General features: G+C 38.3%; 1 protein-coding gene across 2 annotated transcripts in view; it reads left to right on the forward strand.

Moving 5' to 3' along the window:
• Positions 1 to 21,882, forward strand: part of SCFD2 (sec1 family domain containing 2) — a 207,632-nt gene that overhangs the window by 48,372 nt on the left and 137,378 nt on the right. For both annotated transcript variants that reach the window (XM_052780070.1, XM_052780071.1), the window contains exon 4: positions 5,706 to 5,881. In XM_052780070.1, the coding sequence (XP_052636030.1) occupies positions 5,706 to 5,881 (176 nt within the window). The remainder of the gene's footprint in view (positions 1 to 5,705; positions 5,882 to 21,882) is intronic.

The raw sequence follows: 21,882 nt of genomic DNA on the forward strand, positions 1-21,882 counted from the left end.
CTAAATTGCTCTCACTTAGTTTGCAAAATATCTGACTCCCTTAGCAGTACTGTTGCCCAATTGGCTTTGGGGAGTGTGAGAGCTTTCTACATTCCTCACAAGTATCCGGCATTGGACATGATCAGAGGCAAGCTACTGGGAGAGAGAGGTCTATATTCCTAAGGCTGTGGACAAGGAAAACAATTTATTTGGAATTTTTCAGCCCTCTACTGCCTTGAAAAATCTCGCCTGTGAATATAAGTGTGCCAAGGTCATTTCTTATTTGTGGTTCTGTCAAGTGAAAAATGGACCTCAGCAAAAGCGCTCTAGCCAGTGAAGCTCAAACTCTGTTCTTGCATAAAATTGAACAAAGTTTAAAGCTATGTGTATTTGCGGTTCCTGTAGTCTTGGAAAGGCATCCACTTACTTATTCAATTGGTCACAAAATGTACTTTCCTCTTTACTTGTTTTCTTGTCCCTATGGAGATAATTAGCTAAGTGTTAGATGAAAAAATAAGGACTGTAAGTTTGGAACAGCACATTGATAATTCTGACCTTTGCTCTTTAGACACCTCGTTCATCCATAAATCTTTATGAAAAAAAAAAAAAAAAGAAAAAAATGCACTTTGGGATTCTGAATTTTAAAAATTTACTTCTACCAGTAAATCTGTCTTGAAAAATAATTATTTTCTTGAAGCGATGCCTGCATTGCACTACATAGACTGCAGCATTAATTTTAATGGAAAAAAGTCATACTGTGGAATCAGGTCTTGATCTCTACAAATGTGGTTTGTCCAGTTAACTTTTTGTTTAACTGTTGAGGTGAAAGTCTGTCAAAACTGTCAAAACCAGTTTTTTGACAGACCTTTAATATCAGTTGCTGGTAATTTCTGCCCCAGTACGTCTAACTCGAGTGATCTGCTTTACTAGTAGTAGAATTATTTCTTCCCTTCAGTCTAACTATACACATCATCATTTGTGCATGTAGTATTAACTGTGCATTTTCTATATGGTGTAGTGTTGCAGATGTTGGTATTCAGTGCTGCTACTTTCATATTCAACAAAAAAATAATTTATTTCAATTAATTACTTTTTTTTTTTTTTTAAATACAAGGTACGGCTTCTGTAATTTAAAAGTTGGCAAAAGTGATCTGTAGTTCTTTTGGAATCTGCCCTGAATTCTTGAAAGTTGGAAATGGAATTCAACATCTGTATGTCCCAATATGTTTGCAAATTAATTATTGTAAGAGTGAAGGATTGAAGGGAGCCAATTGTATTGAATTAAGTCTTGTGAGCATTTATGCAACTGCTTATCAGACACACATCAAACCCCACCTTAGAACAAAGTAAATTGTTTGCCTCCACTCTTGTCTCCACTACTGGAAGATTGATTGATACAGTGATATGTTTCTTAATGTCTTGTGTAAATATATTCATATTTTATTTATGCCCATTAGTTTTAGTACCAATATTGACCCTTAATGTAAACATTTTTCATGCATTGATATTGATCTCTATTTTTTTCCAGGTGGGGCAGGGAGCCCATATAAGCCAGGCATTTCTATTTTGCTTTCCTAACTTAAGTTCTCTGTCCCCCTAATCATTATAGTAGCCTCTCTGTGCATGCAGCACAATTTTGAGTTAAACTTCCAGGAATGGGGATGATTGGAGCTGCATGAAGTGCTCCAGGAGGAGAAGCTTTGTACTGAGGCATTTCTATGGCCCTGTTTTTACTGTAACTATATCACCTGGTATGGATTGTACCTGCTTTTTTACAATAAGGAGGCCTAGACATTATTTCCTCCTGTCATTTCCAGGTTTTAACTCCCAATGTACAGCAGATGCTCTTATCCTAGCCTCAAAATGCATAATTTTGCACTTTGTACTGTTAAATTTCATCCCGCTTACATGAGTCCAGTGCTCAAAGCAATCCAGCTGTGCCTTCTGCTCTTTCACCATATTAATGATGTTTCACAACGTTGTGACAGTACCTGTTTTGGCACTGTTTAGTACCAAAATTTGTACTATAAATACGTACGTGCGTACACAAGCACACTCTTATTTTACCTTTTTTTTCTATATGCTAGTACTTCTCTATTGCATGTTACCTGCTATCTACTTTTGGAAGTTTCTTAGATATCTTATGATTCTTCTAATCCTAGTCTTTTCCCTCTTAAATATGATTATGGCATAGTTAATGGTATGCTAAATCCATGTGCATTACAATTAATTTATTAATTGGTTACATATCAGTTTGACATGATATTCTTTGATAAATGTACTTTGCATTTTATCCCACTTTTCTCTGTGATGTAAGGTATTTTTTTCTTGGATATTTGTCCTGAAGCTTTTAATATCCCTGACACCAGACTAATAAGGTAGCTAATTTTCACCATTTCTTAGACATAAATATTAATTTTCTTTTTGCCTAGCCTAGCCTAGTCTGTGTTATCTCTTCCTTCTAATCTTCAGTTTATCAGATCACTGAAATACAGAGCTGTTTCATCACACTGACTTTTCAGTGTTTCCTGGATGGAACTGGTTCTTCAGTAGTGAGACTGGTACCTAGTCCGTCATGTTTATTTTACTTCTGTAATGTTCAGTTTCATTCCCTACACTATTTTTTCGTTCTGTTGCCCAAGATTCTTGCATTAGTGCACAAATACTTTAATTGTTCCTAACTAACCATTCACAGCTTCTTAGCTGAATTAATTCCTGCACTATCTGCATCATCAGTCTGTCAGCATTACTGTTTTCCTTCCTTGCTCCCCATCTGCCTGTATTCTGTTAACTTTTGAGTTTCACTGAGAGACTTCCCAGTCACTACTTACTCATTTTATCCTCTCTGCTGACTTGGGCAGAGGCATGAAACTTTGAAACATTTTTTTTAATGTTGCTTTCAATAGATGTTGTTTTTATCAAGTCCTATATTGTGGTTTAATGTTGTTGACACAGTATGGGATAAATGTACCTGTTTCACACATGCTACGCTTGATAACTATTAATGGCAAAGGTTACTTCCCAGACAATATGGAATTCCTGGTGTTTGTGCAAGAAAGGTTATCAGTACTTTTAAATCTCTTAAGGGTGGTTGAGGTCTTACTACTTCTTCCCACATCCAGGAATTAAAAAATGATCAAGTGCTTTGTCAATGTAACGTGGTCCTCGCAAGCCAGACTTTGGTGCCCACACGGACATCTGGCTATGCATAGGTGTAGAGTTTGGAGCAGGAAGAGGAGAAGAGAGCAGGACAAGACACTTACACTACAGTCCTTTCTGCCAGTAGTTGCCATCTTCTGCCTGTGAATCTCTGGATTTGCTTTAGAAGAACGAAATGACAGCTGAAACATGATGATGTGGTTGGCATCTGTCTCATCTTGATTTCATGGAACCTGTCTGCCACATTGCAACATAAAAGGACTCGAAACGGCAGAGGGACTTTAAAAAAATAAAGGGCTGATAGGGTTGGGATTAGATTAAATTTAGTCTGTTGTGCTGAAATCTCCCTCTGTGAGCAAGCAGCAGGGAAGGTGATGAGGATTTAGGCCTCAGGAAGAGTCATTTAATTCCTGATTACCACCAATCACTTTCCCAAATTCCTTTTCTCATCTACTGGAACAGTTGTATTTATCAGCCAGCTGTCCAGGGAGGTTTCTGTGTAGAAATTGGCTGGAACTCTTGAACCCTGGATCCGAGTGATTCCATGGATATTGTAAATATCACAGATGAGATGCTGGACTCTCTAATGCCAATGTAAGTTTTGTTAATGACTTGCTAAGGTCAGGATTTCACTTATGTTTACATATATGTTGGACTTTCTTTTGGTGGTACTCTGAGGGTGGGAAAGAATTTGATTGTTTATCTGAAATGGTGCTGAATGGATCTCAGACTGATCCAGTGCTGCATCTGGATTCACTTTCACAAGGGACAATATGGAACAAAACTCCTGAAAAATTATTTTTTTTTAATTGAAATCAGAAGTCTTGAAAGCCCTCACATTTTACTGTTTTATATGAGGGAAGGGCTGGCAACTTCATGTTTTCTCAGTTGAAGCAAGTTATCAGATTTTGAATACGTTACAATATATCAGTACTGCTATAGGTAATAATGCAGTCATTATCAAAGGTATGCTGCAAGGCATCATGGACTGACATTTTCAAATCACCATGTAAATCTGCCTGACACAGCTTTAAAAGAAATATAACAAGACTGAAAGCTCCAGTGTTTAGTCTAAAAACACGCATGGCTGTGGTTGCTGTTTTAGCCTATGTGGGCTAACCGTAGAAGCCTTTTGTCAACTCTCTGGCCTACTGAGTGGTGTCAGCTTGATTTGTGTTAATTTGCTGACTTTTTGGTTTGATGCTTTCCGTTAAAATTCACATAAAGAGCCTGTGTGTTTTTGCTTTATTTAGCAGCTTTCCCTAATCTAAATGCTCTTCCAAAGACTGCCCTTGGTATCACTGAAACTAAGAGAAAGCGCTTTCAACATTTATTCACTGTTGGAATCATTTATTCGCCATTTATATGATACTGAAAGGACGGAGGCAGATGGAGAGCCTTGTAAAGTGATGATATAACCAAACACAGAGAAGAAACACAGTGGTAGTCTTACAAGATCTTTCCCTTATGGAAAAGTACTGAATAAAATGACCAGTGGTGTAAGCTGTGAACCACCTAGCATCAGCTCAGCCTAGTGCCTTCCTGGCACCAAAGCTTGTCCTGTTTAAGTTAAAGGATCCTCCTCACTCCATCTTACATGTCCCGGCTCTTTAGGTCTGGTTTGCTTGAGGAAGATGACTCGTTACTGGCAGAGGCTGCCAGGAACCATGAAACAGCTCTGGACTGGATCTCAGTCCAGACTTGCAACGAGGATGGTGTTTTGACACCATTTTTCCTTGCGTGTTGATGGCATGTGTGATTGCCTGTGATGATTTTCTTGGGGCAGATGAGGTACTATGGACTTTCCTCCCTGGAACAGATCACTTCTAACATATAAATTGATTGAGCAGTTTAGCTGGCACTTCAATGTTGGATGGAATAACTGCTAATTCTGTAGTGTTTGTGTAGCCTGAATGACTCCCCTCATGCTCTTCTATTAAGGAAAGATCTACAGGCCAATGTATGGGCACCAGGGTGCTTATTTTCAAATAACAGATGAAATCATGCTACACTTACTGCATCTCAGAAACTGAAGAGTCATGCCTTGGAAGTGTCCTTTCCAAGAACAGCTCCAGAAAACAGTTCCTTGAATCACTAACATTATCTCTATTTTTTGAGTCAACACTGATCAAAAATGCACCCTCAGGAAGCGGCTGGAGGGTGTGGGTTTGGTGTGAGGTAAAAGGCTCAAAATTCCCATTGGACTTTTGATAAAAATAGAAGGATCAACCATTTTCAGTAGTTGTCAAGTATTATTTCCCTAGCTTAAATGAATGTTCCTCTATGTCTGAAAACAAAAAATAGTATTACCCTTTATGTCAGCATCCGTTGTGTGTTGTTAAATACCTGCCATACCACATACCTTAAGCTACAATTCATGGATGAAGTAAGTCTTTGTCCTGACCTGTTGCTGCAGCTTGAAGCTCCCAGTGATTGCAGTGAATCTAGGATCAGGCCCACGGTGGAGAGCGCCTCTAAAGTTCTCTATAACCCATTCACTGTAATTTAAAAACTCTAGGTTTGTATTTGCCACCACTGAATGCTGTGTCCTGTTTTCCTTTCCACAGGCAGAGTCACCCCAGAACAGCTCAGCTCATACATTCAGCTTTTCAGAAATAATCTCAAAGCTTTGGAGAACCATTGTGGTCTTCTACAGCTTGTGCTGGCCACAATCCAGACTTTGAAACACCCCCAGACTTCCAAATGGGACAACTTCCTTGCGTTTGAGAGATTACTTCTGCAGGTACATATTACATGAACTTATTTGACCTAAGTAAAAATGTTTTATTTAATTTTTTGAATTCCCATTGAATTCTGTAGCTTGTATTTTTTTATGAAGAAGTGTGTTGGATATTTTGCTAAAAAACTGTTCTTTGCTGCCAAACTGGTGAAGGGAATGGGAACCTACAGAGTTAATCTTTAATAGTTTTGTCTAAGAATAATTTTATAAACAAAAGGGTAGACATTAAAGGTGAAGTACATAAATAATCTGAATTGGGTGATGGTTTTACATCTATATGAAATTCCAGGATGATATAACTTTTAGCATTGGATGGGATTATTATTATTACTGTTATCGCTACCAGTCTGAAGATGTTTCTTGAGGTAATGTGCAGAATCAAATGCAGAGAGGACTTTGTTACTATGTGAGTGTAAATCCTGTGTAATTTACTGAGCGGATGAAAGCATAGTAGGAAATTCCATGCACAAAGAGAGTGAGATTTCTTTTGCTCACAGCTGTCATCTACCCTCAGCTTTTCCCACCACCACATTTTTTACAGCATCCTGTTGGTGACCACAGTATTATTTACATACCATTTTGTATCACTCTTGGATTTCTCTCAGGAAATTAGGAGTTAGTGGTGTATTGAACTCTATCCTACTAACCTTTGGAGATGAACCAAACAAAGGAAGAGTTTTTCTAAAAACCTAATACAGTTAATTGCTGCTGAAAATCAAGGAAAGTTCAAAACTTTCTTCCCTGTGCTGTCTCTTCTGCCATTGTGTTGTTTTTAAAGTAACCTTCTGAAATCCTAGCAAGAGGCAAGTCTTCATGAGCTAACTTCTAATGAAGTTAGAGTCAGCCTTAAATAAGTGAAGTGTATAGTGTGGACCTCAACTAAAACCAGATACTTCTGTAACAATTAGCTGTCTTTGTCTAGATGTTGAAAACAAATCAACAACCTGACTCTCCCCATGATCTCTGGCAGCAGGATATTATCCCTGGTGCTTTGAGAAGACTCCACCCATACTTCATAGCTTTGTAATCACTGAATTTCTGCGTCATTTGGAGGGCAAAAAATGCAAAACTTAAATAGTAGCAAGCTCTTGTCTACATTAATTAAAAAACCTATTCTTTCTTGGTAAGACTGAAATATTTTTTAATAACATAGAAAGCCTTCTTTCTCTAGTTAAGAAACAAACACACCTCAGGTAAAAGGACTCATTGCAGCCATCCTTTGGTTTGTGTGGACTGTGGAGCATGGGACTGACAGCCCATAGTCCCCTTCTCTCTCCTGCAGTGACTCATGTCACATAGCTCTTCTCAGAAGCTGGCTAAGTTCCATCTTAAAACCAGTCCAGCTTTAGAATCAAAATAAAGCTGCAAGCTCAGCATTGTTTTCACAACAACAGACATCTGCCTATATAAAAGCCATGCCATAAATCACCGGGGAGTGGAAAAACAGAGGTAAGCAATAACCAAACTATACATTTCACAAAAAAGAAACATATAACAAGCACTCTTGTAATCGTAGGTGGCTTTGGATTATACCCACTGCCTTCCACCCATCATATTAAGGTAAAATGTGTTAGCCAAAGCAAACTTTCTAGGCTAACATTTGCAACTGTTCCTTAAGCACATACTCATTTTCAGTAGTTCAAACAACAGTTATTTTGAATTACACAATCTGTACAGCATGTATCCTTTTCCTGACTCTATTTTGAAGACAGAGTCTGACATGCATTATCTGCTTCTGAGCACATGGCCTGTCTCTGATCTGTTGACAGGAGTTTGTAGGAAGAGCAAAATAGTGAGAGACCCAGAAGACATCAGAGATTTTTATTTAAAAAAATCAACTAGGACATTACATTGTGAATGGTTGGTACATAGCACTCTGCACTAAAATTGATGCCATAGTAGCTTATTTCAGCAGTACTACTGAGAAATTCTTTAGCAAAATTGTTAAGTTTCAGGTATTTTAAAATAATAAATCTTAAAAAATCCTCAATAAAAAGTAATTGTTTCAATGTGAAAGTAGTTACTATCCTATATTGGAACCACATAGAAGACAACTGTTTGTGAAAGATCTACTGGGAGTAATATTATTAGACAAGGACAATGTAGGAATTCTAGAGTTTTCACTGATGGATGCATGTCAGACTCCATCTGATGCCAAAGGAGATAACCCAGTATAAACAGCTGGTGTTAGAATTCTCAGATTTCCCCAAAAAATAAATCTGCACAGTTTTGGAATTGCTGTCATTACTGGATCTCTCTGATGGGTCTCATGATTCTCTGCTTAGTCTACTTTGTGCTTTTCAGAAAAACCACATTGTTGACATGAAACCTTTAGTCTAACTCTTACATGGAATAACCTCTTCCATTTTTCTTCTTCACTCCTTGATTCACTCCTTTCAGCTGATATTGCAGGTACTTAGTTCTAAAAATGGCCTGATAGAGGTAGAAAGGAGCCCACTTCCACTATTTTATCATAATTAAAGATCTGTAGCTACATTTTTCAGACCTATGTTGTCTCAGTAAGTTTTTTGTATCTCCAGCAAGGAAGTTTGGTTTTGACTAGAAGTCTGCTGAAAGTCAGTGGAGCTGCATACTTACTACAGAGTTGTCCTCTCCTTAACTGGGATGGATGAATGGTCTGAGAGCAAAACTGGGTTGTGATGGGATCATGGTCTTGACCTGAAAGGAAAGAGGATCATGTGCTGGGTTAAGAGTAATGCATCAGAATGATTCATCTTGTCGATCACAAGTTTTCTCTGTGTTCCGCTGTTCTACCTCTGCACATAATGGAGCTTTTACTACCCAGAATTTTTAAATGCTTTGTGAATTGAAACAGTATATTGTATTTACCAAGGAGATATCCCATCCCATCGTATTTTCCTTCTCTTGAGGTCCCCTTTCTGACCATCCATAAAACTGATAGGTGGGAAGGAGAGCACAAACTAAACACTGCACCACACTGCCTGCAACTCCCCAGTATTCCTCATGTGACTGCCATGATTTCCTTCAAGTAAGGATTTAAAATTTAGGGACGTAACAGAAAGTAGGAAAGTATGTTGTCACTTCATTCTTTTCAGCTCTGTTTAGCTATATCCCCTGTTCTCAAATTTATGACTTTCATGAAGGTTTATTAAGCAGCAGAGGCCCATGAAATACAAAAGCACATGAAGAGGAGCTCTCTTCCAGAGTTTAAACAAAATGTGACACTGTGAGAGGAAAAATATTTTCGTTGTTTTTAACATACACTACTCATATATTCACTGAGCAGGGATTTCTGCCCCCAAATTCAGTTTAAAAGTACTCAGCAGCAGTAGACAGTGTGAATGGGGGCATAATGTGCCCCAAGGGAAAGTGCAGTTGCCCTGTGAAGGGTACTGCTCTGAAATTCCCCAGGTTGGATGCCATGTCTTAGAATTGGCTGCATCCTTCTGGCATAATCTTGCTTTCAAGATTTAAGAGTAAAGTACTTCTCATACTGAGTAGTAGTCTACTTTATTAATAGCCCCATCCATTTAAATCCTAAGGTTGGGGTTTATTCAGTGCAAGCAAGTTTATCAGACTGAGTTTCTGAAATAACATATGGAGTACTTGAAATGCATTTCCCCCCAAAGAAAACAGACATTCTCCAAGCAATTTAAAATTCTGCTGCTGTACTTTGGAGTGAGACAGAAGAGGAAGGGGAGGATTTGAGTTGATGCCAAGTTCCTGTAGGTTGCCATGAGCAAAGACATTATCATGTTAAAAATTTTACTCTTAGTACTGTCATTTCTGTGTAGCAGCAATGGCAGAAAATACTGGCAACAGTTGTATCAGTTGGCACTGCATGGCAGCTAAAGGCTCATTCCATCTTGTCCACAGCTAATTGTCCGCTGCACATTTTTCAATGCAAACCTTTCTGCTAAACTGAGTGGATTTGAAATGCCAGGTCCTGTGCATACTGTGTTTGGATCCCATGGTAGAAAGTTCCCAGTGTAGATGCCTTTCTGTAACATACAATGCCTAGTAATAACTCAAAGAAAAATCTCTTCCACAATATTATTGGTATTTCTTGCTTTATTCCTTACAAACAACTCATACTTTATCAGGCAGGTTTTTTGTACCAGGACTGTTGAAAGCAAACAGTTATTTTGACCTCCCCCAAAAAGGGGAGGGATGTGTTTCTTCTTTAGGATGAAGACATTCTCTTCCATTTTGGGTTGTCTGGGCTAAACTTCGTTTTAAAACTGCAAATGTACCAGCACTGTTGTCTTAAAATAACTGCATTGCCCAAAGTAAGGAAATCTGAAAGATTACTGAATTCATTGTTATTACAGTGTTGGGGAGGGGATTGTTGCTTCTTGGGGCTTTTTTGTGGCACAAAGTTTTTGCACCCGCTGACCAGCATTTCATGGTTTTACTGGGAAATTAAACAGCTTCAGCATTGACCTAGAAGCCATGATGCTACCATTGGATCTCAGTACTGTCAAAGTTTTGTTTTGTGATGCTGAATAATGTCACATAATCTCAAGAGTAATTGGAATTAAAGGTCATACTAAAAAAAACCCAAACAACAAACCCACAAAACCAAACCAAAACCAAAAATCCCCAACACATTCACAGTTTCATTTATAGATGAAAAACCAGAGTGTAAACTGGGGGCTATATTGTTCTGGTTGGCTGTAATTAGCTTTATGATGCATATCCAGCTAAAATCCTTTCAGCTTTCACCTGTTTGAATTGTCTGACTTCTCAGACTTAAAGCCACTTGAATTGGGACCATGTCCCCTCTGAGCTTTGACTCCTTTCATGTCCTGCACTGTCTATGAGGTAAGTGCCTTGCTGATTGGGAGAAATGTCATTGGTGAGTTTGGAAATGGCATGTTTCTAGCAGATATTGAGACCAGCTATTCAATTGACGTGACAATGTGTACCACAACTTCACACACATCCTATTGCTCTTGGATTTGAGCTCACAATCAGCCTACCTAGCTCAATAGTGTGTTACTTCTATACTTCTAGTCTCTGCTAAGAACGTACAGGTGGGCACTGCACATCACCTTGACTGCTTAGAAAAATGAATGCCGATTAACAAGCAAAGATAGATCTTACAAGATGGGCTGCCATCTACCTATAAATCAAAGTTGTCATTATGTGTGAATTCAATATAGAATATGTGATATATCTTATCAAAGTCATTACCTTCTACTTGTTTTCAAAGGATGACGTGGTCATTTTTTTAAATTTTACAGGTTGTTTTCCATTCTTTTTTCAAAGCTTTGCTATCATAGGAAAGAGAACAACTGTAATATTTTAGCAAAAGTATCTGGAGTTTTTAGTGTCATCCTGGTAATAATATAAGTAGGTCAGATACTCTGGTGGTGGATATTACGCATATTTACATGGAGAGCTCCTGACAGTATAGTATTTTCATGTTTAAAGTTCCAAATACTAATTAGTTGTATTTTATTCTATTTCTATTTTCTCATTTTGGTGCTGTAAAATTTGTCAGAAGACAGATTTTTTTTTTGTCCCTGGTGTCTTGAGAAACAGAAATTATAGACATGTTTTTAAGAGAAACAGAAATTTCATGCCAGATAGTCATTCCAATGTTTTTATTTTTCTGTTGGCGGAAAGTGGTTATGAGGTTAATAAAATTACATCATTCTTTCTCCTATGAATAGTAGAGTGCAAACTCACAAAAAAAGTAGTGGAAAAACTGCAATACAGCTGAGTATTTTACATTGTAGTTAATGTTTCAGTAGCAAGATCTAATAGCTAGGGTGTTAGTAACCATTCTATCCTGTGCCATGATTCTCTACCATTTTTACAAATGCAGGGTACGCATGACACATTACTTAATCAAGGATGACATTATTATTTATTTGCACTTTTGGTCACTGCAGAATCTGGTAGGTGTTGTTCACATATGCATGCCTGCACAGGACCCCATGCCAATAAATTTGGAAATTCTAAGACACCAGCTTGCAGACTTTCCCTGCCTAGAACTCACTGTAGTTTTCAGACCGCTCAACTGTTCTACAGGGTACAGTAGTTACTAGGTGACATTTACTGACTCTAAACTGGTATAAACCAAAAGCTTAAGTATGGGCTTCAGGCCTGCCAAAGCAAGCAGTTTGATACAAAGCAGTGAGGAAATAGAAAAGCTTTTGGAGTAATTCCTCTTGCTCTGCAAGAATAATTCATAGTTCAGCTGTAGTGAGACCTTTATTTCTACATAGAATAGATTCAGATCAGTGGCATTCCTTGTTATTATTATTTAAATTGCTTTAGTCTATATGTAATTTATACTTATGTAGCGCAGCTCTGTGCAATAAATTGTCTTCTTGGTGGCTTACGATGTTGATCAGTAAATCTTTTTAGAAGAGATACTGCAACAGTATTTGGAAAGAAGACCCATGATGTTAGCTGCTTGTAATTAGAGATGTTATATTAAAAAAAAAAAGTATTGAAATTAGATCAGTCACTTTTCAACATAAAGTTACATATGGAATGAATTGTCTTGGTGGGAGTCTTACACGATACCATATTGATTGCAGAGGTCATCCTCTGGAATTTTGTACCTTTTGGATGAGAATGCAGTTTGGACACTGTTACACATTCTGTCTTACACAGCTAGAGAATCAAATGTAATTTGTTGATGACTTCTGAAGAGAAAATAGTCCTGCAGCAATCACTTGCTTAAGATTCCAAATTATTTACAGTAAGTTCTTATTTAACCATCTGTTTGTTAGACTTGCTCCATTTAAACTGGGAGTTGTTTCCAGAACATGTAAACCCATTTGGATTCTGCCTTTATACATGTGATATTTTTAACTTTGCAAGTATTTATTCTACATAAAATTTATGTTAAATTTTATTGTCTTGCTTAAAAACTGGTGTATACAAGCCCTGGAATAATGTTGCTTCTTGTCACCTGCCTCACATGGTCTCAGTTAATTTCTTTCGCTTGCTGAATGCCTCTTATGTTCATGATACCTTGTTTTTAACAAGAATTCAGTTGTGTTTATGTGTTTTCTATACATTTCTATAAAATAGAGCCCTAAACTGCTGGGGACACCTCATGCTACAGCAGTACAGGTGAAACAGTGGACTAAATTTGTGGAAGTGATGAGCTGTTTTGAGTGTGTTTGGCTTTGTGCACCACCGGGGATACTCCAGAGAGGAGGGCATTATTGGTTACAATTCATATTCCATCTTCTCGGGGAGCTCAGTTATGGACCATTTCCAAGGTTTGACATGCCAGAATTAAGACATTCCAACTAGTTTTGCTCAGAAAGAAGGATACGTGTGTGCGTGTGTGCATGCATATAAAAATATAAATAAAAATTCTTCTACTCTATGTTTGTGTGTGTATATATAATTCTTCTAGTCAAACTAATTTTCTGTGAGTAGAATGCTCTTGTCAGATTACTTTGAAAGCAAAATCAGATACAGGTAGGGATTGTTTTAACATTGTTTTAACATTAAATAAATCCTTTGAGAGTGAACAGAAGCTATTTCTACTGACAATTTATTAAACTGTCGAAAGAAAACCGTTTTAAGTTTTTTAACTCTGTCTGACAAGGAGTTAAAATATCTTAAGTGGGTTTACCATGTCACATGGGAGTTAAGAGTATCTTTCTGTATTCTTGTCAAAGAAATGTGTTTGCGCTTGGTCTGAAAAATTGTGAAGTATTGCCATTGTGGCTCTCCTTTAAAAAGGAAAGACCTCCCTCCCTCATCTTCTGAAAGAGCTAGTACTTTGTATCCAGACAAGGGTCAGGTAGAGCCTCTAAAATGACTACTTAATAAAGAAATGGCTTTCTTAAGTGAACAAATGTCCACATCAATAAAACTTAAAAAGCCTTGTGGGAAGAAGGGGCTAAACGTATTAAGTCAATGGGAACTGTTAAATTAATGTTCTATGTACAAAACCAAAATACTTACTGTAAAATAAAAGAATCCCAATGTATAAATGATTGTAATGGGAGCCAGCTCTTTGGGGGGAAAGCAAAAAACTACTACCACCCCCTCTACACACGCATGCATTATTTTGTTAGAAGTTTAAACAATGGCTTTTTTCTTGCCAGTTGTCTTTTGAGATGCATGTTGAGATTACATGCCAGTTGATATCTGGTTGGCCCGTGTTGCAGAAAGGTAGCATGATTCTCAGTTTCGTACGAACACTCATCACCATCGATAGCTGGAGCCCTTCACCAGCCCCAGGGAGTCCCTGTGCGGAGCTACGGCTGTGCCTGTCACTTGCCATTCTTTCTCCTCTGTGACTTTTCTCCTTAAAATGTAATATTAACTGCTTACTTTCTGTAAAAGATAACATTAACCAGGCTGAAAGGCAGATGCCCTCATTCCCTGTCAGTGTATGTGGAGGAGTTGCGGAGAGGCACAATATTAAGAATATTGAGTGAGTCGCCATTTACTCTTACATAGATAATTGTGCTCCAAGAGGCAAAGCTTCTGTCGCGCATACTCCCAGCAAGCCCTTGCTTTGCTGTTTGCGTTGCTCCGTTGATAGAGAGTTGTGTACTACCTGATTTACGTTAGTGGCAGGATCTGCTTTCCAGACTCTACTTCTTAAGGAGATTGTTGCCACCCTCACCAAAAAATTTAGCTTACTTCTTTCTGGCATTACTTGCACAAGACAGGCTGAGTCATATGTGAAATATTTTTTAAAAAAAACAAAACACTCTTCCAAAAACATGAGAAATGTCTCCAATGGACTGGGCAAATCTTTTGGCTTATTTAACTTGCAGAAAAATGGCATGCACTATTTCGGATCTAACAAAGTGGAGGATTCAAGCACTCTTGGGAGCAGCATCTTATATTTTGGGAGGCAGGGACCTGTAAGTGGTGCCTTTTTAGGTGTGGCTTCTGTGGTCACAGGTAAGCAGTGCAAGAGTGCAGATTCCGATAGTCCATCTTTTTGCCTCTTAACAACAGAAATCCCATTAGCAATGCTCATTCATCAGCCTTCTGATGGACAAGTTAATTGGCAAGATTTTGCTGAGTACTGAATCAAGTGTGTTATTGTGGTATTTAGTCTCTGCTAATAAGCTCGTTAATTTGGTGTTAATTGTGTGTTACTGGACAGGCAAAGTGGTATATGAATGGAGATGGGAAGGTAGGTGGCTCTGTGCTCTAGCATTTTATTTTTTATCCATTTTTTTCATTATGATACCCATGTTTTTTGATAAAAAGACTTGTCTGGTGTGTTTTTTTGGATGCTTTCAGTCAAGATGGTTCACTCAGCTTGTCAGAATCTAGGTTAGAAAAGAAAGGGGTTTTTTAAGAGGATACATAAGGTTTCTTAGCTAATAATCCTAACTAATTTTGCCTCTGCTATAGGTTCACAGCAGGACTGCATTTACCTTTGGGTTTTGTCTGCTTTCACCAATTATATTATAATCGTTAAGGAAATGAGCATTGCCTTATTTTTACAGTCCAGGTATTGTCCCTAGGTAAAATTCCAGGTACTGTTATAATAATGATAACTAAATCAACACCACAGAGCACAGCGTTTGTCGTGAGACCTTTACTCGTAGGAACTGCTTATCATTGTGGTTGTTAGCTCAAAGGCAGCAAATCACCTATCAAATCTCTTATCTGCAAACCAGTTTGATGGTGCCAGCACTGTATCTCTGTTTTTGAGTGTGATTATACTAGTCTGTCAGCTTAGTTTTCCTCATTTTTTGGAGAATATACGTAATTATTTCCTACAGACTGGCAAGGAAAAAGCGTAGAAACGACACAACTCAAAATTAATGAAAACTTTACTGTGGGCGATATCCAAAATTAACAGTGGGGCTGCCACGTTGCATTCCCTCTGTCTCCCCACCTTAATGAGTTGCATATTTCCCTTTCCACTGGCCCACACACTTCCTTGGATCACAGACATTTCTGGGCACAGGGTACATACACAGACATACAGGTGCACACTGAACTGCCTTTTCCCACAGTCTGGGTTGTCTGGGTGTTAGTCAGCCCCAACCTGGAAAGCAGATAGTCCCCATTGGCACAGTACCGATCCCTAGCTGTAAGCCTCGCCTCTCCATTTGTCTTGTGTCCCACAGAATATGCTAAAGGATTTTTGCCCCAGCAAAAAAATAAACTTTGGTGAGTCTTGATGTGCTTGTGCAAACATGTCTTTATGGCTGCTGCCTTCAAATCGCAGCTCTTGCCTCTGTCTGCATCATCTGTTCTTGGTCATGAAGCTCTTTGAAGACACAACCGTGCTCAAACTCTGAGGCTGATATTTCTCCTAAAACCATTATTTTCAGTAGGAAAGTCAGTTTATTCTTAATTTGATTTTGCTTACTTGATGGAAAACAAGGTGGTGGTAGTTTTCCGAGTTGTCAGGCCAGCCAAGATCAGGGTGGTCTAGGGCTTAACTACTTTTCCTGACTTAAGATTTTATCTTTTACCTGGTGAAAATGAACCGGCAGTGAGTTAGAGAACTCGCAAAACTCTGCATTGTTGTTGGCCATGTTTTCATTGAAAAGCCCCACCCCAAAAGGGAGCTACACAGAGAGACAGTACTACACAAGTTGATCGTGGCTCAGTCCCGCTATGGAGCCATGGTAGATTTTTATTCATTATAAATTATGATATCATTGTTTGCAGATGTATAGACTTGCTTGATATCATTTGCTCACTTCCAGTAAAGAAGGCAGTGTCAGCTCTCCTTGTCTAGATTAGGAAAGCAGGTCTTGTTTGAAGGCAACGTGCTGACTCAGCTAGCAAAATCTTAGTGGAATTTCACCTCTGTAGTAGGTCATGAAGAATGATTTTTAAAATCAAATCTCTTGGAGAGGTGTAAAATATTAGGATTTAATCAAAGTGGTTACTAGTACCTCTGCTGTCCCACAGGTATATGTAACAGACAAATGACTCAATCCTAGTAGTTGTTTCCCACATGTTCCTGAGGTTTCTTGGGAAATAGAGAGATTTCTTCTAGTGGTCTTCCTTTTTAGATTTTCTCCAGTTCATGTCTCTTCAGCTAAGTTACCTTTCATTGCCATGAAGTTTCTCTAGGGACTTTCTCGATCTAAGAAGATACCTCTTTGGAAGCCTGCCTGTTTCACTCCATGGCAACATATTCGGGTACAAGAACATTAAAAGTCAGCATGGCATAGGCCTGACACAAGTGGATTTCTGCTGGAAGCTGCCTGCTGGCTGTGGTGTTCCCAGCTCAGCGCGGAGCAGCGTGAGGGCTGATACAAGACACACTGGTGTAACAAGACTGTTTCCTTCTCATTTGCTCCCCCCCCAAAAAAAGCAAAAGGAAATACTTGCTCCGTACTTAGAAATTACCTGCATTTACCTAGTCTGAGGCTTCTGTAGCATTGTTTTCTGTGTGTTTACTCTTTCATGTATTCCATTAGAATGCTTTGTTAATTAAAAATGTAGTAGGCACAGGAGAAAAAATGAAATTTCTCTCTGGATGTCCCCCCCTGCACCACCCCATCCCAGGGTGTTTTCCTTTGTGTGCCTTTAAAACAAATAGCACGTGGTTCTGTGAGTGTTCCTGTAACTCAGAGTGGTCATGTTGCCTGCAGAAGGGCACCGCGCACACATAACACTTTTACAGTATTTTCTAATGAAATACGACAGCCCGTTTGTGCAGCTGTGTCTAATAAGGCATGAATGCAGTTAACTGCTATTTACCTCCTTTCACTCTGTTTGTTTGAAGTACAGAAATGCTGTACATTCACATTAGGCAATTCAGTATAGAAATCTAACTTGGACTATCGATGGGAAGTATTTCATAATTTTGTAGCAGGTTAAAACATATGGTTATAGTTAGAATAAATAAATGGCTTAGTCCATAAACCACTGCCATTCAGCACAACTGTCAGGTTGATGTAGGTTTATCCTTCAGGAGGGTAAACTGTAGGTAACAGATAAGTAATAAATGATAGTCTGGGTCTCTGCCTGGGGAAGGGAAAAGTTTCAAATTCTTTTTAACGAGGACATTTGTAAGAAAAGAGAAGAGGTAATGTGCCAGAGTTGAGAAACTCTCCAAATATGACTTAATTCTATCCATCAGTTTCTCTTCTAGTATTTCTTCCCTACCCATCCCCAAGTCTAGGGAAAGTGAAATAGCTGCTAAGCCATAGGCAGCAAAGGATTCAGACATACTCCATAGTTTCATCTGATTTACCCTCACACAGTAGCGCTGCCTTTCCTGAATGAGGCAGAAGGGTTCTTCTATGATAAAAATAAGGAGCATTTTCTTTTAAGTTTTTAAACATGTATCTGGTTTTCTCTGAATTTCATAACCGAATATTGTTCTGCAACACAGGAACAAAGATAACATGGTTAAATTTGGGAAGATGTAGGCACTGTGTTAAATGAGGTTATAAAATGCTGTAGCTATTAAATGTATCTGCTCGGAATACTGTTTTTCAGTTGTCAATAGGATCATAGTGTGGTTAAAATAAATGTTCCCCAAGAGAGACTGGCATGGGTCCTCAAATGCCTTTTTATTAACAGATATTTTAAAAATGGCTATGGTGTCCCTCGTAACCAGGCTGTCACTGGCTTCGTTTGTTTTGGTTCTGTTTGGTTTTGAAAGTACATTTTTTAAAAGCATTCATTCTTATATCTGTTTTAAGAGATACAGTTATGAGGAAACACTGAAAGTCTTTACTTGCAGAATAAAAAAAAAAATAATTAAAAAGCTAAAATTCTTGGTATCATGTACCACTACCTAAAGTTCGTTATTTGTAAGGGACAGTAGCCTTAGCTGGGCATAAGTCTTCTGGTTGTGACTATATGATACATAGGAATACATTTCAAATATATGTTCTTGTACCAAAAGCCGAGTGAAAAGCTCTCTGAACCTTCTCACTTGTCTTAATAGAATTATCCTGCCTCCCCTCTGTAGGTTTTTCCCCAGAATGCAGATGGATTTTCTGTCCATGTTATTTCATTTCTGGAATTACTCAAAAAATACTCAGTACTCAAGGAGACAATACACAACACTCAAGTACCCTGTATTCCACAGTAGTTCTGGAGATCTTTAGAACAACTCAGGTTGCACCTTCTGTGTCCTCTTATCTACCGTTTCTCCAAGGTTGTCTTGGTGAGAGATTGGCTTTTGCCAGAATTATTGGAAAATTGATGCTGCTTCTCTTGTGTCCCCTGGGAAGAAAGGCTGTTTGAGAATCTACATACTGTCAGAGGGAAACGGTTCGCTACATCTTTTCATTACATCTACAGAGATGGCAGAAGATACACAAAAATGTAAGCTGCTGCTACTTCAAGGGAGTGTCAATCACTGACGCAGGCAAAGTTTTTCATTGTCTATGTACTGTTTTAGTTTCATCTACTCGTTCGCTGCAGAGAAGAGATTGAATGTACTGAAGGCACATGCGCCAACATTTAATTGGCAGGGGTCTGACTGCACGCAGTGGCACCAAACATGTAGATTGGGAAGCCACTATGCATTTCAGGGGACATAATAGCTGAGAAGTCTATTAGCAGGATGCAAAACTTCAATGTTTTGCTTCACATTCTGATTTCACCCAGTTTTTGTAGCTACACGAAATGAAGCTTTTTCTGTGTTAATTCAACCTGTGTAAGGCTATCAGTTTGAACTCCAAATGTCAGCATCTGCAAATGGTTTGGTTGCCTCTGTGAAATTGTTTCCTAGCCTATCACTGTGTGCATTTGTGTTTTATCCATCCTGAGCAAGATCTCTATGGGAAGTGATCGCTACTGGAAAATGAATGATTTTTTTAGTATCTGATGGGTAGACTTAGACAAGTAAAGATAAGCATGGAGTAGTGTGCCCTTTCTCATCCTGCTTCCCTTCTGTAAGTCAAAAGAGGGTATGCAGTTCTAAGACATCGGTAAAGCACTCTTGCTGAGCACTAGTTATCTTGTCCTTTTCTTGCATGTGCTCTTCATAGGAGTTTTATTTTCATAAAATATGTAGAGGCAGAGGATACCTTTAAATCTTTTAACTCTTAAATGTTTTCAGTAAGTAGTGGCACGGGAACTGAATTTCTTACATAAAAATACAAATGCTAGATGCTGTCTCACAGAGGGAGCAACACATTTCATGCAGATGGGGTCTCAAATGACAATGGAAACAGCAATTCATGGATGACCAGGTGACCTGTTTTTCTGTCCTGAAGAACTAAAAATAATTTACATATTTTTGTTTTTAAAACATTTGCATGTCATCTTGGTGTGATTACTGGCACATGTCGTATTGATTCAACTTTATTGTCGCATTATTCTCTCACATTCAAGGGCCACATGTGCTCCACATCTGGTCAACATTCAAAGGCCTTTTGAAAAACATCACCACGTTTTTGTTCTTAGAAATGCTTATGACAAGTATCACGCTCTTGCATCTGCTTCTGCTATTGGTTGCAAGCAGGATGCGCTAGGCTGTGCCTCCTGTCCAGTTATAAAATCACCAAAGATAACATAATACATTTCCTGTTAACTAAAGTGATTAACTGCTTGACTATCGGTCCTTGTTCCTTGCACCAGAATGACCATGCATCCTTGTTGTGGTGAAATCACAATGGACTGTACTGGACGTGTATCTCTTAATGGCCACTTTCATTAGGCTAGGCAATGTGGGAAAAAGGGACAGCAGGAAGAAAACCATTGCATTTTTAGGAATGAATAAGAACCCTCTTTTTTATAGTTATTTATGCTAAAATATGATCTTGCTTTTGAGGAGAGCATGCCTTAAAAACTGCTAGCATAGTATTCAACATAAAAGATCACCAATAAATTACTACTAAAAACATTCTGAAAAAAATTGAATGTTTTCCTACAGATCTGTCAGTACCGTTCTGGTTTGGTACATTGCTCAATGCATTTTATAGTGTGACTGCATGACTATTTACCACACTTCATGATGATGATGTTGCATTTATCGTGAACCTCTCATGGTGTGAAGTATACTCATTCTGAACACCATCTGTTTAGAATATATGGTTCCCTGTACCAAATCAGTTGCATGCAAAGGAGATTGCAGTGTGCTTTTCACACATTATTTATTATGTAGGGCAAAGTTAAAAATCATGATTAGCATCTTCTTACATTTCACCCTTAGGTGCATATAATATAAAATCTCATTTGGAGATACCTAAAGCCAAACTCAAACCTGAAACATGTTTAGTTGGGCTTAGAATGAAGGAGAAAATATTCTCCTGACTCAATAATGAACTTCATTTCTCTTTTGGGACTTGACTTCTGACACAGAGAGAAGGCCAAAATAAAAACCAGAGTGAGTGAGGGCCCCGACTTAAACCTGCTCTTAATTAAGCCTTGTAAAGAAGCTTTTCTGCTAAAACTCTTAGGTTGAAGAGTTCATGCAAAAAAAACCTCCCTGTGGCTTATGAACAGCCAAAGTGGGGACATTCAAACACACATTTTTGAACAGTTTAAACCAGAAAAAAAATGCAAGTGAGAAAGTCCATATTATTTGCTTAATGAAGTTTTTAGCAGACCACTCCTTCTCCAGTTATCTTCTTTTTTTATTATTCTGTGTGTTTCCGTTCAAAACTTAATGCCGCTACAAGATGTTTTGATACTAACAAACATGAAAACTAAATTGCTTTGGTTTCCTTTTTTCATAATTGCACATAAATCTGACCCAGTTCAGCTGGACACAGTTACAGTGCGTTAGAAATGTAATACACATTTCAAATCAGAATCCTTGCGCCAAGGCAAAGGTCAAAGTAATTTTCTTGTTTGTTTGTTTTTAAAGGGATTAAATAAATGTAGTTTTACCACAAGGAAAATGATAGTGCCCATTGCTCAAGTATGGCTTTTATGTCCACATTTAAATAGGAGTAGACAATCCTGTCTGGAGCAGTGGCAGGGATCATTTCAGAAGTAAAGGTTGCGTGCTTTCTGTGCAAAGTGATGCTCATTGTGCAAGACTGCTGCTAGATCACTTACACTATCAACCCCAGACAAGAGCTTACACCACATTAAAATAAAGCTGTGGCTTCAGTGACAGACTGTAAACAAAAAGG

Source organism: Harpia harpyja, chromosome 2 (assembly GCF_026419915.1).
Source record: "Harpia harpyja isolate bHarHar1 chromosome 2, bHarHar1 primary haplotype, whole genome shotgun sequence".
Taxonomy (NCBI): domain Eukaryota; kingdom Metazoa; phylum Chordata; class Aves; order Accipitriformes; family Accipitridae; genus Harpia; species Harpia harpyja.